We start from the raw sequence: 16,908 nt of genomic DNA, 5'->3' as shown, positions 1-16,908 counted from the left end.
AAAAAAGTTCCATGACTGTACATATAATATAATCCCTTTTATGTAAATATATTGTTAAAAAGAAAGCCACAGGCCCCAAATGGTGTCACTTAGGTTAAGTCCCAAGTCAGTAAACCAAGACTTAAACTGTAGTTTCAGCTCCCTAGAAATGTAACCTCTAACTAGTTAACATGGGAATTTCTTGGTCAGCATTAGGAAATTTACTGATACATCTTTTCCGTTCCACTTAGGAGGGTGACCTTGCCTCAAACAATGGATTCTTTGCTAACAATTTCCATTTTTCCACTCTCTACCTTAAAAATCTTTAATTTCCTGTAGACCTTTGGAGCTCTCTTCTACTTGACATATAGGATGCTGCCTGATTCATGAACTGATATAGCTAATTAGATCTTGAAATTTTACTGCAACAATATATAAGGCTGTCTGAAGATATTTTGGGACGCCAAGCACTTTGGCAATGATCTTTTAAGACCCATTCCATAATGGAGCCCAATTTAAAATTTGAGTTGGTGTTATCTGACAAAAAATTTTGTTATGCAGGACACCTGGGTGGCTCAGTCATTAAGCGTGGGATTTCAGCTCAGCTCATGATCTCAGGGTTCCTGAATTCCGCCCCATCTCGCTCTCTGCTGGGAGCACAGAGCCACTTGAAATCCTCTGTCCCTCTCCCTCTGCCCCTCCCCTGCTCACACTCTCTCTCAATAATGAGAAAACATTTTTTAAAAAAATGGTTATGTAAACATTTATTTAAATATTAACTTCCATTTTGCCCTTGAAAATCTCCCAATTCTAGTGTTTTCTATGTACGCATGAAAGGTTAAAGACCCACTTGGAGCCCTGAGCTCCAGATAGAGCCAGAGCTACATTGCTTATCTTTGTATTTTCAAACCCTTTAATTACAAACACTTCTGGCCCAGTGGGTTTGAATATCGTTGGCACTGAGGTGCTAAGTATACAACGGCGAACCGAAGCCTTTGAAGGCCTTACCGAGAGAAGACTAGCCACTGCGCGTACGCCACTGCACCATTTCTAAGCGTGAGCCCCCACGCACTTCTAGGAAAAGAGAATGTAGAGATTCCTGCTATGGCCTCCAGCCAATGGCTACACTTTTGCTCTCAGCCCTAGCAACTCCGGGCCAATAGGCGGAAGGCTATCTTTTGATCCAGTACTGTCCTTTCCCAGCCAATCGAAAACGTTGTTCAAATGGCCCTTTCCGAGAGGAGCAGGCTACAGGGAAGCTGGCTTCACTTCCGGGAGGCAGTCTGGGGCGGCTGCGCGTGTTGCCATAGCGACCATTTTACGTTAACTGGTTTGTGGGTTTCGTCCAGGTAGCGGAGCGATTGCGGGAACAACTCTTTCTTCTCCCATTCTGTCTCGGCCCGCTGCGGCCCTAGGGCCTTAGCAGGCTCCGGCGGTCTGGCCTAGGGTTCCACGGCGTCCCACGAAGCGGGATGGCTGCGGAAGAAGAGGATGAGGTGGAATGGGTGGTGGAGAGCATCGCTGGGTTCCTGCGAGGCCCGGACTGGTCCATCCCCATCTTGGACTTTGTGGAGCAGAAATGTGAAGGTAAAACCCAGATCCCGAACCGACAGCCCTTTCTTGTGTCTCTCTCCTCAGCATCGGCCGGAAGGTGGTCACCACGAACCACCTCTCATCTCTTAGGTTTTTACCTTTGTCGGCGAGGTTTAGAGCTGGTTTGTAGGAGGTATTGCTGGCACCGCGCCAGTCTTCCTTCACGGAACTGAAGATGGGGACTCCCCCTTCCCTGAGCCCGAGCACATCCGAAAATCATCAGACTTTAATCCTGTGTTGTTGGGTCTTACACCCGATACTGCACGTTTCTTCTTTGGGCGGGTGGACTGTTTGGGTGGGCTTCAACAACTTCCCCAGTGACTTGGGAGGAGAGATGTCAGTTTGCCTATGTTCCTTATTATTTAAGCAGTTGATCGCAAAGGGAGGGCATGCTATTACTCCAGCAGGCCCAGAGCTGGCGACCCAGTGGCCTGTATTGCCTTTACTGAACACTCAGACTCTCTGCTGTACAAAAATTTGGGGTGGGGGCGGGGAGAGTATTTTCTAACAAATGAACTATATACATGTGGCATAATATTCCCTGTAAGGGAAAAGGACCTCCAGGTCCTTATCATTCACGCTTTGAGTTCTGCATTCAGTTTTCGGAGACAAATTGGAGCTCATTTACGGAGAAGGAAGTAGAAACCATGTCATATGAATGAATGTCTAACTGTTATGGTGGTTGTTTAGCTAGGCAGGACTTTTAAGGTAGTAATATCCATCAATCATTTGAATGTCTGCCTTATGTTGGATGAATTAGACTTGTTTTGTAAGGTTCAGTGGGATATAGCTAAGGTCAGTGGGTACTAGCTACAGACAAATTTCTATGAAGTGCTCCCTAACAGAATGTATTCCAGTTAAGTTAGCCTACCTTAGGAGGTAATGAGTTTCCCAGGAGCTAGCAGTGTTTAAGTGGATTTGACAGCAACTTAATGGAGATGTTATAGAGGGGAATTCAATTATAATTAGTTATCCTGAGTGACCTTTTAAAAGTCCTTTCAACCCTGAGATTCCATGATTCTGGTAAAGATAAAATTTAGTTTGACCATTGGATCTTTTCATTACTGTAATAGAAATTACACCATAATCAAAATTCAGATAATATTTAAGTCTTGTTTTTATGGGTCATTTCTAAAGAAGTTCAAAATTATTTTTATTTGTGATCTTTTTAAGAATTTAAAATTCTGAGACCGATGAAGCATGTGGAATTCTGACCTCTCCTTTAGGAGAATAAAGAATTATTTCACCTTTTGATTCTATTTATGCCTCTGAGACTAAATGCTGAAATGAAAAAAAAAAATTAAAGCATCGTTCTTTTTATCCCCAAACATCAAAAGTGGTGTATCTCGGTAATAATACATCTGATTGTGTAATTTTACAGGGAAGCAGTAATCCTCAGCCTTATACACATGTAAGGTAGTAATTTGGTTTACAATTAACTGGAAACAGTTTAAGTAGCTATTATATTGTGTGTATGCCCTGTGTTACGTAGAGCAGATGGCAGAAGTGGAAGTAACATCCCAGCGTCAGTTGCAATAACAGTGTTAATACTTGAGTGACTTTCAGTGTGCTGTTCTTCACCTTGATAATTTAATGTTTATTTATTTATTTTTTGAGAGAGAGAAGGACAGAACGTGAGTGGGGGAGGGGCAGAGAAAGAGGGAGACACTGAATCCAAAGCAGGCTCCAGGCTCTGAGCTGTCAGCACAGAGCCCGACATGGGCTCAAACTCACGGAGGGGGAGACCATGACCTGAGCCGATGTCCGAAGCTTAACCGACTGAGCCACCCAGGCGCCCCACTACCTCAGATAATTTAAAGATTAGTTTTGTACTGCCTGTGATATCAGCATTTATTTCAATTTATTGAGGTTACTTATTTAGTGTCTGTGGGCCAGAAGCTGGGGATAGAAAGATGAATGAAACAAAAGCCTTGTGCTTGAGAAGTTTATGATTTAGCGGGGAAGACAGGAAGGTCAATGGAAATTTAAATCTAAAGTGGCAGGTGTCATAATAAAGGAAGGCATGTAGTGCAGTTTTTAAGGGTTCAGAGGGAGGGATCTAACCAGCCTAGAATTTGGGATTGGGTGGCAGGTCTGGGAGAATGTGCCATTTGCAATGTCTTTAAGAACAGTTGGGAGAAGAGGACTGGGTAAAGGCCAAGAGATCTAGGAACACTTGGGCAAATATACAGGAGTTTGAAGCACCACTTGTTGTTGTTATGTTGGGTGGTATTCCAAGTAATTGTATATGTTGAGAGTGGAAAGTTTGGGTTTTGGAGTGGTGGGAGGTGAGACTTGGGATCTAATCTTGGACGTTTTGTCTGGCCTTCTAAGGATTTTGCATTTATTATCTAGGCAAAGAACAGTCATTGAAGACCTTCAGATAGAAAATTAAAGGAGTTAGTTTTGCATTTTAGATCGCTTAGGGGGAATTAAAAAAGTTTCTTGTTGACAATTCATGAATTTGTCCTGTTTCTCTAATTAGATTGTAGCTTCTTGGAATATATAACTTTCTAATACACATTGTTTCACATATATGATCATTGAGCAAACATTTGTTTTGGTTTTATTTATTTTAATTTCATTACTGATTTATATGTAGCAAAAGTGGCCTAGCTAGTCACTTTCAGTAAAATTTGCATTTGCAAAGTTTGAGTATGATAATATAATCTGGAGCCTGTTGTAAAAGGAATTAATATTTTAAAACTATTAACAATAATATTCCATTAAAAGTTTATAAAGAAACTGCTGCCTTTTATTATTCAAAGTAGAAAATTAGCATTTGTCTTATCCATGAAGTAGGTCTTAAGTTGGAAAAAACTTGTTTCCAATTATCACTGTTATATGTTATATATATACAACATATATTACTACTAATATACGTATATGTGTGTGTAAACACACACACACACACAGTTTCTTTTTAAATTCAAGAATTCAAAGCCTAAAAGCTAAGTTATAAGAACGAGAGTTCAATGTAAGATGTAAGGAGTGGAATTTTATATTTGCATTAATCAAATGATTTGTTCTTTTTTACACTATACAATATTTTTCTTTTAAATTTAGTTTTTGATGATGAAGAAGAAAGCAAATTGACCTATACAGAGATTCATCAGGAATACAAAGAACTAGTGAGTATTTTTTTCCACTGATTTTAAAAGGTAATTAGAATAATGTTAATTTTAGCTTTTCTAAATTAAACACATGGATTTTTCCATCTTAAAATTCTTTAATTAAAAAAAAATACCACCTTGAGGCACCTGGCTGGGTCAGTCATACGGCATGAGTTAATCTTGGGGTCATGAGTTCGAGCCCAACATTAGGCATAGAGCCTACCTAAAAATTTTTGTTTTTTAAAACATACAATCTATCCTAATAGTACTACCAGTTCCATCAGGCTGCAAGGCTTCTCTGAGTATTTCATCCTTTTGACTTCTTATCTCTTCTACTGTAGAATCTAAAGAATGGATTTAGGGTAGCTATTTTAAGAGATCTTGCCTCTAATCTTTAAATTTTATTCTTATTCTTCTGATTAATCCAGAGAAGTGTTAATTATTAATTTGACATGATTGTCTTGTGATTTTAAAAACTGGCTCTGAGTAGCAGAAGAGTTGTACCACATTGAACATCATAACCTTGACTTCCATTATTTCAAGCAGAGGAAATAAAATTTCATTTGATTTTCTGCAAAAATTTTAACTTTTTGTTGTTTGTTTTTTTGGTGAAAGACATTGTCATTGCCATATAATAAAATTTGCTATAAATTAATAATTGCAAGCAAGAATTTGATTATCCTTTTCTAAACTCAATACTTAACATGAAAACTGTCTTTTGGAATTTTTCTATGTAAATTATAAAAGTTAAACTTTCCCTTTTTTAGGTTGAAAAGCTGTTGGAAAGTTACCTCAAAGAGATGGGAATTAATGAAGATCAATTTCAAGAAGCATGCACTTCTCCTCTTGCAAAGACACGTACATCACAGGTTTTGCTTTTGTGTTATTCTACTGACATAGAATTTTAACAAAAATGTCTAGGGTTTCGCTTGCATTTGGCTATGTTTGATTGTCAAAGTATACTATTTTAGTGTAAGAGTGAAAAGCTAATTCATCATATATGGGTTCTTTTTTATAATTACCTCAAGAAATGATCAGTTGAGGTATTAATGAGTTAATGCAGTTAAAAAGGAACTTTCTGAATGCAGAACTATAATCACAGGGTTTGTCCAAACTACTGTTTTATTTATATAAATCTTGGATAGGTTTTCAGTTGCTCCTTTTTTTATCTCAGCAGTTTCATAGTAAACACTTCCTTGGAATTCCTTCCCTTGGAACTACTTTTATTGTCTCATTAGTTCTGCAGTACTGGTTTGAACTCAGTATTATGTGTTTTTATAATTAATATATACTGAGGGCTCATGCTAGCTGCTGTTTTAGGCACTTGACATATATTCTAGCATTTAATCTTCCTGATGCCTCTTAAGAATTTGGCACTATTGAGTGCCTGGGTTAGTTGGTAAAGTGTCCGACTCTTGATTTCAACTCAGGTCATGATCTCCTGGTTTGTGGGTTCAAGCCCCACATCAGGTTCTGCACTGACATTTCAGTGCCTGCTTGGGATTCTTTCTCTCCCTGTCTCTCTGGCCCTCCCCTGCTCTCTCTCAAAAATAAATAAATAAACTTAAAAAATTTTTTTTAATTAAAAAAAAATTGGCACTATTTTATTTCCACGTAGAAATGAAAGAACTAATGCACATATATATTAAGCAGTGCAAAGTCCACTGCTAAGTAAGTAGTGCTAGGATGCCTTTCCAGGCACTCCAACTGTGAGCTGTTGCTCAGAGGTTCAAGATGGGGATATGTTGCTACTGACCAAATAGCCTTCTTCACAAGTTGTTTTAGCTTCCCATTTTCCACCAAATAAACTATAATTCCTTAGCCAGATGATAGTGAGGATTGTCTATGATGTGACCCTAAATTATATGTTCATTCTTCTGCTATAGTTCTCTAATATATTATGTACTATAGTCATTACAGGCCACTTGTTCTTGTAAACATCCATGCGTCTGGCTTTGTTCATGCCATTCTGTAACCCTGGAAAGTTTGGCCCTCACCTTCCCACCGCTTTATCTTTCCCTTACCCAGAGAATCCCTCTTACATAAGGGCCTTGCTGAAATGTTACTTTTTGTAGCAGTGTTCCTGATCCCTCTTATGCTAGGGTAGACTAGCACTCATTCTACCTCACTGGACACTTGTACATTTTTGGTAGAATTACAGTTTCTTAAAAGTCTGTTTGCCTTTCTAGATTGTAAGTCCTTTGAGCTGTTTTGAGTATCTTTGCATTCCCAGTGTCTAGCACAGAGATGAGAACTTAGTTCCTAGCAGGAGGTTCTTAATAAATGTTTGTTAACTTAAATTATCTTCTTATCAGGGCCTAGAAGAGGTTGCTTTGACTACTGTTTAACCCAGCACTTCCTACTATAGTTCTCTTTTGCACAAGTTTTGCTTATTTAATGATCATCTCTAATTCTAGAGATAGAACATCTTTAATATAACATGACATTTTGAAAAATATATTTAACTATTATTGGTATGCTGCACTAATGTAAATAAACATTTGGTTTTAGTTAATAATGGTGTAAAGCAAAAGTTGTTCACCAATAGATTTTATTCTATATGTACCATAAGTTTAGTTTAAAGTGTAATAATAGGCAATATTTTCTTTTCCTTTTTAGTTGAACAGGAATAATTTGAAAATTATTAACTAGTATTTAGGTTTCTTTTCAGACATTGATATTTGTTTTAATTTTCCTTGTTTTTCAGGAATATTTTCTATTTTGGTTAATATTTGTCAACCTCTTAATTAAGCCATTGTAAATTAGCCTGAATTACTTTGTGAATAAAGATATTCATGCTAATGGCAGACTCATCCATCTTTTGTTTTCACTATTAGGATAACTTTAAATTATTTGTGAATGAAGATGTTCAGAATTTTAAGATACTGTTTTTAGTTCAAGAGTAATGCATCTTTCTCTTTTGTTCTGTCATATAAGACCTTTTGATTTATTTGGAGTTGATTAGTAATACAGTCTTGTTATGTAGTAGGAGACAAGCGTTTTGATACAGACAGACCTAGATTTGAGTCCTAGATGTTTCATTTGCTAGCTACAAGACCATGGAGACTGTTGTACTGTTTTCCTTTCTTATCCATTCTGATTCTCAGTTTCCATATCTGTAAAATATGGGTAGTATCTACTTTGGAAGGTTTTTGCAAAATTTAAGAGATAATATTCATAAAGCATTTAGCACAATACCTGACATTTATAAAGTGATCTATAAATGGAAGCACCTCCCAATTAATACTAGCTATTTTGGTGGTTGATTAGCAGTGTGCTAATTAGGCCAGGGTCACTGGTTCAATCCCCACGTGGACTAGTTAGCTGTATTCTCTTATGGAGCAAACACTTAGCATCAGATACTGAATAGCAGTAACCTGATTCAGTCAGCACAAGGCCATCACCATTACCAGAAGAACAGCTCAAAACTATGTTATTTACTGCTTTGCAGCAATAATCTAATCTTTACACAGAAAGATCAGAATGCTGATTACATATGCCAGTATAGGGTGCCTAAGAATTAACTCAAGAAACCAGTTGCTTGCCCTGGGTTACTTAGGAGGTAATTTTTATTTTGGTTTGGTTTGCTTGGTTTGGTTTCAGTTGTTTTAACCAGCTCCCACTGAATTTGACTGCTAAAGCCCACTTAACAAAATTCTTTTCATCGGGTTTTGTCATCGTTATGCCTAGACCACTGCTTCTGCCATACTCTATTTATTGATGTCAGCAGGAATAGCAAGGAATGCATCAGATGAAGAACTCTAGTTTAAAACAACAACAACAAAAAATCTGTGAGGACATGTTTTTCTGTTATATATGTGATTCTTAAAAAATTCTCATGAATTAACCTCAGAAAATATGATAATATAGTAACTACTGAGATACTTATTATCTCAGTCATCTTCAGTTGAATTTTGTAATTTTGTGGTATTTTACAACTGAAGGAGGCAAAAATGACTTCCTTCATTGTGACTTCCTTGTGATTTTTTGTTGAGGATAAAGTACATCATTGATTTCTATGTACCATATTGCAGAAGACTTCTATATGGCAAGAGACAACAGTATTTTTTACTTTTGTTTTTTACTTGATTTGCTTTGACTTTTATAATATAAACATTAATACTTTCGTATTATGATAGTAATTTGGCAAAATTATGCTGTTTTTCCAATAACTTGTATCATTGAAGAGATTACATATGTAGTGTAACTTTCATTTTCTAAAATACACACAGGATAATAAACAATATTTTGTATGAGTGCTAGTAAGATTTTTAAATATTAATACTTTATTTTTTAGAGCAGTTTTAGGTTTACAGAAAATTGAGCAGATAATACCATGTCCCTTGTTTAAAAATTTTTTTTTAATGTTTATTTATTTTTTGAGAGAGGGAGAGAGAGAGAGAGTGACAGAGTGCCAGTGGGAGAGGGGTAGAGAGAGAGGGAGACAGAATCTGAAGCAGGTTCCAGGCTCTGAGTTGTCAGCACAGAGCCCAACATGGGGCTTGAACTCACAGACTGTGAGATCATGACCTGAGCCAAAGTCAGATGCTTAACTCACTGAGCCACCCAGCTGCCTTATACAGTGTCCCTTATTAACATCTTTCATTAGTGTGGTATATTTGTTAAAATTGGTAAGTCAGCATTGATACATTATTATTGACTAATGTCCACAGTTTATATTAAGGTTTACTTTCTGTGTTGTCCAGTTCTATGGGTTTTGCCAAATACTTTATGTCATATATCCACCATTACAGTATGTTACAAAATAGTTTTATTGCCTTAAAATTCCCGCTGTGTCCTACATATTTATCTTTTCCATCCTTGCCCCTGGCAACCACTGCATTTTACTGTCTCTCTAGTTTTGCCTTTTCCAGAATGTCATATAATTGGGATTATATAGTATATACCTTTTCATACTGGCTTCTTTCATTACGCAATATGCATTTAAGGTTCTTTCATGTTTTTTTTTTGTTGTTGTTGTTTGATAGTTCATTTCTTTTTATTGTCATGTAATATTCCATTATGTAGATGTACCACAGTTTATCACTTTACCTTTTGAAGGACATTTTGGTAGCTTAAATACTAATATTCAGGGTTTTGTGTGGACATAAAAGTTTTCAACTTATTTGGGCAAATACCTAGAGCAAGACATTTGGGTCATATGGTAAGATTAAGTTTAGCTTTGTAAGAAATTGCCAAACTCTCTTCTAAAGTAGTTGTACCATTTTTAATTTTCACCAGCAATTAATGGGAGTTCCTGTTGCTCCACATCTCTGGCAGCACTTGGTATTGTCAGTTTTTTGCATTTTAGCCATTCTAATATGTGTGTAGTGGTTTATTTTTGCCCATTTTAAAATTGAGTTGTTTGTTTTCTAGTACTTGAATTATAAGGCTTTTTTATATACAATTTTGATACAAGTCTTTTTTATCAGATATGGGTTTTGCAAATATTTCACAAAATTTTCTTCTGTGGCTTATCTTTTCCTTCTCTAACAAAGTCTTTCACAGAGCAGAAATTTTTTTGTTTTGTTTTGTTTTGTTTTATTTCAGTGAAGTCCACGATTTAATCGATTTTCTTTCATGGATTATGCTTTTGGTGTTGTATCTTTGGAAGTCATTGCCAAACCCATGGTTATCCAGATTTTCTCTACACTATCTTCTAGAAGTGTTATGGTTTTGTTTTTTACATTTAAATCTGTGTTCCATTTTGGGTTAATTTTTGTAAAAGGTGTAAGTTTAATGTTTAGATTCATTTTTTTGCATGACCCATCATTGTAGCACCGTTTGCTGGAAAGATGATTTTTTCTCCATTGGATTTCCTTTGTTTCTTTGTCAAAGGTCAGTTGACTATGTTTGTGTCGGTCTGTTTTCGGTTTCTTTCTGTTCTATTAATCTATTTGTATGTTCTTTCACCAATACCATACGTCTTGATTATTGTAGTTTATTTTTTTAAGTTTATATATTTATTTTGAAAGAAAGAGAGTGAACGAACAGGGAAGGGGCAGAGAGAGAGAGAGAGAAAGAGAGAGAGAGAGCTGTGCTATTAGCTCAGAGCCTGACATGGGGCTCGATCTCATGAATCATGAGATCATAACCTGAGCCAATATCAAGAGTTGGACACTTAAGTGACTGAGCCACCCAGGTGCCCCTTGATTATTGTTGTTTGTAATAAGTCTTGAAGTTAGTGTCTGTGCTCTGACTTCCTTTTTTAATATTGTGTGGCTATTCGGAGTCTTTTGACTTTTCATGTATATTTAAAAACTGGTTTGTTGATATCTACAAAATAACTTGCTGGATTCTGTTTGGGGTTGCATAAATCTACAGAGCAAATTAGGAAGAATTGACATGTTAGCAATATTGAGTCTTTTTATCTATGAACGTGGAATATCTCTCCATTTATTTAGATTATCTTTGATTTCTTTCATCAGAGTTTTTTTAGTTTTCCTACTATAGATCTTCTGTGTATTTTGTTAGATTTATTCCTAAGTACTTATTTTATTGTAGAAATAATGTAAATGTGTCTTTTTGTTTCATATTCCCATTATTCATTGCTGGTATAAAGGAAAGCAATTGATTTTTGTACAGTAACCTATCCTGCAGCTTTGCTATAATTAATTGTTAGTTCCAGGAGGGTTTTTTTTTTTTAATACTTATTTATTTATTTTGAGAGAGAGAGAGAGCATGAGCAGGGGAGGGGTAGGGAGAGAGGGAGAGACAGAATCCCAAGCAAACTCCGCACCATTTGCACAGAGCCCGATGCAGGGCTTGAACTCAGAAACTGCAAGATCGTGACCTGAGCTGAAACCAAGAGTCGGATGCTTAACCAACTGAGCCACCCAGGCGCCCTCCAGAAGTTTCTCTAAATTGATTCTTTGGAATAATCTACAGTCAATCCTGTCATTTGTGAACAAAAACAGTTTTATTTCTTCCTTCCTAATCTTTGTACCTTTAATTTCCTTTTCTTAATGCATTAGCTAGGACTTCCACTATTATGGGAATGGGATGGGAGTGGGAAGAGGGGACTTGTTTCTGATCTTAACGGGAAAGCATCTAGTTTCTCACCATTAAGTATGGTGTTCACTGTCAGGTTTTTTTTTTTTAAATGTTTTTTGCTTTTTTTTAAAAAAATGTTTATGTTTGAGAGAGAGAGAGAGAGAGAAAGTGAGTGAGGGAGGGGCAGAGAGAGCGGGGGATAGAGGATCTGAATTGGGCTCTGTGCTGACAGCCCTGATGTGGGGCTCAAACTCATGAGATGTGAGATCATAACCTGAGCCAAAGTCAGTTGCCTAACCTAGTGAGTCACCCAGGCGCCCCAGCTGTCAATATTTTGTAGATGTTCTTTATCAGGTTAAGGAAAGTCCTCTCTATTCCTCATCTGCTGAGAGTTTTTATCATGAATGGATGTTGGATTTTGTCAAATGCTTTTTCTGCATCTGTTGATATTATCATATGATTTTTTTCTTTTTTAGTCTCTTGATGTGATGGATTACATTAATTAATTCCAGGCTGTTGAATCAGCCTTGCATAACTAGAATAAATCCCACTTGGTCATGGTATATAATTCTTTTTATGCACTGTTGGATTCAACTTGCTGATATTTTGTTGGATATTTTGGTATCTCTGTTCATGAGAGATACTGTTCTGTGCTTTTCTTTCTTGTAGTGTCGTTGTCTAGTTTTGGTATTAGTATAATGCTAGCTACATAAAATAGCTTAGGAAGTACTCCTTCTGCTTCTATTTTCTGGAAGAGATTGTAAAGAATTGGTATAATTCCTTTTTTTTCCCTGTTTTTGAAGATTCTTATCTGAGGGCAGCATATGCATGTTCAATTACATGTAAAATCCTAATCTGAATCATGCAAGGAGGGGTGGTAGGAAAATAGCATACACACTGAGTAAGTTTTATATGGAAGAGATAGGGAATTTCAAAGTCATACTTTTTTTTCTCAATAATTTGAATCAGTAGAACATCTTTTACATCATTTTATAGGCTATGCTATTTAACTTCTGCAAATATTTAATCATTATTTTTTTGAGAAATAATATGAATCTGTAACTTTTCTTCTATGTTATCTTTTTTTTGTAGAGAAATTTTATAATTTCTTCATTAAATTTTTGGTAGAAATTACCAGTGGACCCAGCTAGGCCTGGTGCTTTCTGTTTTGGAAGGTTATTAATTATTGATTCCTTCTCTTTAATAGATATAGACAAATTCCAATTGTCTGTTTATTCTTGTGTGAGTTTGACAGATTGTGTTTTTCAAGGAATTGGTCCACTTCATCTAGGTTATCAAATTTGTGGACATGGAATTGTCAGTAATATTTATTATCCTTTTAATGTCCCTGGGATCTGTAGTGATGTATCCTCTTTCATTCCTGATTTTAGTAATTTATGTCTTTTCTTTTTTTTTTTTCATAGTTAACCTGGCTAGAGGTTTATCACTTTTGTTGATAGTTTTGAAGAATCAACTTTTAGTTTTGTTGATTTTCTCTAGTGATTTTCTATTTTAAATTTAGTTGATTTCTTCTCTAATTTCTACTATTTTTTTCCTATGCTTATTTTGGATTTAATTTGCTCTTTGTAGTTCCTAAGGTAAAAGCTTAGATTATTGATGTTAGGGGGCGCCTGGGTGGCGCAGTCGGTTAAGCGTCCGACTTCAGCCAGGTCACAATCTCGCGGTCTGTGAGTTCGAGCCCCGCATCAGGCTCTGGGCTGATGGCTCAGAGCCTGGAGCCTGTTTCCGATTCTGTGTCTCCCTCTCTCTCTGCCCCTCCCCTGTTCATGCTCTGTGTCTCTCTGTCCCAAAAATAAATAAAAACGTTGAAAAAAAAATTATAAAAAAAAAAAGATTATTGATGTTAGGTAATTTTCTTTTTCAATATATGCATTTAATGCTATAAATTTCCCCTGAGCACTACTTTTACTGTACTCCCCAAATTTTGATAAGTTGTATATTCTTTTAGCTAGAAATATTTTAGGGGCACCTGGCTGGCTCAGTTGTTTGAGTGTCCAACTCTTGATTTTGGCTCAGGTTATAATCCCAGGGTCATGGGATCAAACCCCATGTTGGGCTCTGCACTAAGTGTGGAGTCTGCTTAAGGTTCTCTCTCTTTCTTTCTCTGCCCCTCCCCCCACTTTCTCCACCACTCGTGTGCTCTCTTTCTCTAAAAAAAAATTTTTTTTAAATTTCTTTTAACAAGAAATTTCCCTTAAGACTACAGTTAACCTTCGAACAACACAGGTTTGAACTGTGTGGGTCCTCTTCTACACAGATTTAAAAAAAAATTTTTTTTTATGTTTATTCATTTTTGAGAGCGCGAGAGAGAGACAGATCACAAGTGGAGCAGGGGCAGAGAGAGAGGGAGATACAGAATCTGAAGGCTCTGAGCTGTCAGCACAGAACTTGACTCAGGGCTTGAACCCACGAACTGCAAGATCATGACCTAAGCTGAAGTTGGATGCTTAACCAACTGAGCCACCCAAGTGCCCATTCTTTTTGTTTTTTTTAATTTTAATTTTAATTTTAATTCTAGTATAGTTAACATACAGTGTTATATTAGTTTCAGGTGTACAATATAGTGATTCAGCAAGTTTATACATTACTCAATGCTCATCATGATAAGTTTACTCTTAATCCCCTTCATCTATTTCACCTAAACCCCCACCCACCTCCCTTCTGGTAGCAATCACTTTATTGTCTATAGTTAAAGAGTGTGGTTTTGGTTTGTCTCTTTTTCTCTTTGTTCATCTGTTTTGCTTCTTAAATTCCACATATGAATGAGATTAAATGGTATTCGTCTTTCTCTCTAGATCCATCCATGTTGCTGCAGATGGCAAGATTTCATTATTTTTTGTGGCTGAATAATTAATATTCCAGCATGTGTGTGTGTGTGTGCGTGTGTGCATGTTTATACACACATACCAGCTCTTTTTTTTTTTTTAAGTTTATTTATTTGAGAGTGACAGAGCTAGGGAGAGGCAGAGAGAGAAGGAGAGAGAGAATCTCAAGCAGGCTCTGCACTGTCAGCATGGAGCCTAATGTGGGGCTCAAACCCACAAACTGCAAGATCATCTGAGCTGAAATTAAGAATTGGACACTTAACCAATGAACTACCGAGGCAACCCACACCTCTTCTTTATTCATCTATCACTGGATACTTGGGCTGCTTCTATAATTTGGCTATTGTAAATATTGTAAATAATGCTGCAGTAAACATAGGGGTACATATATCTTTTTCAATTAGTGTTTTCATTTCTTTGAATAAATAGTCAGTAGTGGAATTACTGGATCCTATCCTATTTTTAATTTTTTGAGGAAGCTCCATACTATTTTTCCACAGTGGCTACACCAGTTTACATTCCCACCAGTAGTGCATGAGGGTTCCTTTTTTTCTACATCCTTGTTGTTTCTTTTGTTTTTCGTGTTTTACTTTTTTTGTGTTAGCACTTCTTGTTTCTTGTGTTTGATTTTAGCCATTCTGACAAGTGTTAGGTGATACATCATTGTGGTTTCGCTTTGCATTTTCCTGATGATGAGTGAGGTTGAGCATCTATTCATGTCTTCTTTGGAGAAATGTCTGTTCATGTCTTCTGTCCATTTTTGATTGGATTATGTGGTTTTTTGGTGTTGAGTTGTGTAAATTTTTAATATATTTTGGATACTAACCTTTTATTGGATGTGTCCTTTGCAAATATCTTCCCCCATTCAGTAGGTTGCCTTTTAATTTCCTTATGATTTTCATAATAACATTTTCTCTTCTGTAGCTTATTGTGAGAATGCAGGATATAATACATATAGCATATACAATATGTGTTAATTGGTGCAATATATAATTGCTAAGGCTTCTGGTCATCAGTAGGCTATTAGTGGTTAAGCTCGGGGGAGTCAGGAGTCATATGCAGATTTCTGACTGCACAGGGGTCAGTGCCCCAAGCCTAATGTTGTTCAACTGTACTTCTTCTTTTTCTTTTTTTTAAATGTTTGTTTATTTTTGAGAGAGAGAGAGACAGAGTGTAAGCAGGGGAGGGGCAGAGAGAGAGGGAGACAGAATCTGAAGCAGGCTGCCGACTCTGAACTGTCAGCACAGAGACCGACGTGGTCATTGAACCCATATGGTGAGATCATGACCCGAGCCGAAGTCGGACTCTTAACCGACTGAGCCACCCAGAAGCCCCTGTACTTCTTGTATCCATGTGTTATTTAGAAGTGTATTGCTTAATCTACAAGAATTTTAGTTTTTTCCATCTATCATTCAGTTACTGATTTCTAGTTTAATTCTGTTGTGGTCTAAGAGGATATTTTGTATGATTCCTATTCTTTTAAATTTATTAAGATGTGTTTTATGCCCCAGAATGTTGTCTATTTGGGTGAATTTTTCATGTGTGCTTGAGAAAAATGTGTATTTTTCTGTTGGAGAAATATCAATTTGATCCAGTTGACTGAGGTACTGTTCAGTTCAACTATGTCCTTACTGATTTTCTGCCTGCTGGATCTATTGTTGATAGAGGGTATTGAAGTCTCCAAATGTAATCGTGAATTCATCTGTTTCTCCTTGTAGTTCTATTAATGGAGCAGTCTGAGAACATGAAATCACCTGTACCTTTCAAAATATGGCATGGTGAACTCTAAGCAGAGATAACCATAGGGTAATCTTAGGCTAAGTATGAATATATTTGAACGTCTTGTAAACTCATTTAAGTTAGATTCTCAAATACTCAGTGTTCATTTTTTTGTTAATGTGCTTTTCTCAAACAAATAACATCACATATACTTGATCTCACAGTCTTCTGTCAAAATACTTTGACATTTCAGATAATTTAGTGGCTACTTGGGGGATTGTTGTTTTTAAACTGGTTTTTTTGGAGTTAACTCTTGTATTTAGTTCCTCCAACTGCCTTTGTTGGAAGTTCACATCCATTTCCTTGAACCAGAAGAACCCCATTGCTGTAAAGTTGTTAGGTTTAGTGCACCATTTTGATACTTAACCAGCATCAATAGGACGAGGACAATTACTTTTATGGGTACTTTTCAGTTTAAAAAGTGCTTTCTCATTTTACTTAATTCCAACACCCAACCAGAAAGTTATTATTATTGTTTTTTTAATGTTTATTTATTTTTGAGAGAGAGACAACAGACAGAGCATGAGCAGGGGAGGGGCAGAGAGAGAGGGAGACACAGAATGAGAAGCAGGCTCCAGGCTCTGAGCTGTCAGCACAGAGCCTGA

The 16,908-nt window shown here is 36.6% G+C and overlaps 1 protein-coding gene across 2 annotated transcripts in view; it reads left to right on the top strand.

Annotated features, from left to right (window-relative positions):
- Positions 1-1,224: 1,224 nt before the first annotated feature.
- The window catches only part of CFAP36 (cilia and flagella associated protein 36), a 30,188-nt gene continuing 14,504 nt past the window's right edge, over positions 1,225-16,908 (top strand). Inside the window, exons 1-3 of one of the 2 annotated variants that reach the window (XM_025932283.2) lie at positions 1,225-1,566; positions 4,639-4,703; positions 5,453-5,554. In XM_025932283.2, the coding sequence (XP_025788068.1) occupies positions 1,452-1,566; positions 4,639-4,703; positions 5,453-5,554 (282 nt within the window). In that variant the 5' untranslated portion in view covers positions 1,225-1,451. The remainder of the gene's footprint in view (positions 1,567-4,638; positions 4,704-5,452; positions 5,555-16,908) is intronic. The other variant, XM_086701075.1, reaches the window with a different exon arrangement.

The sequence above is a fragment of the Puma concolor genome, chromosome A3 (genome assembly GCF_028749965.1).
Source record: "Puma concolor isolate L17-30 chromosome A3, mPumCon1.1.hap2, whole genome shotgun sequence".
In the NCBI taxonomy this organism is placed as follows: Eukaryota; Metazoa; Chordata; class Mammalia; order Carnivora; family Felidae; genus Puma; species Puma concolor.
This window is presented reverse-complemented; position numbering and strand designations above follow the sequence as displayed.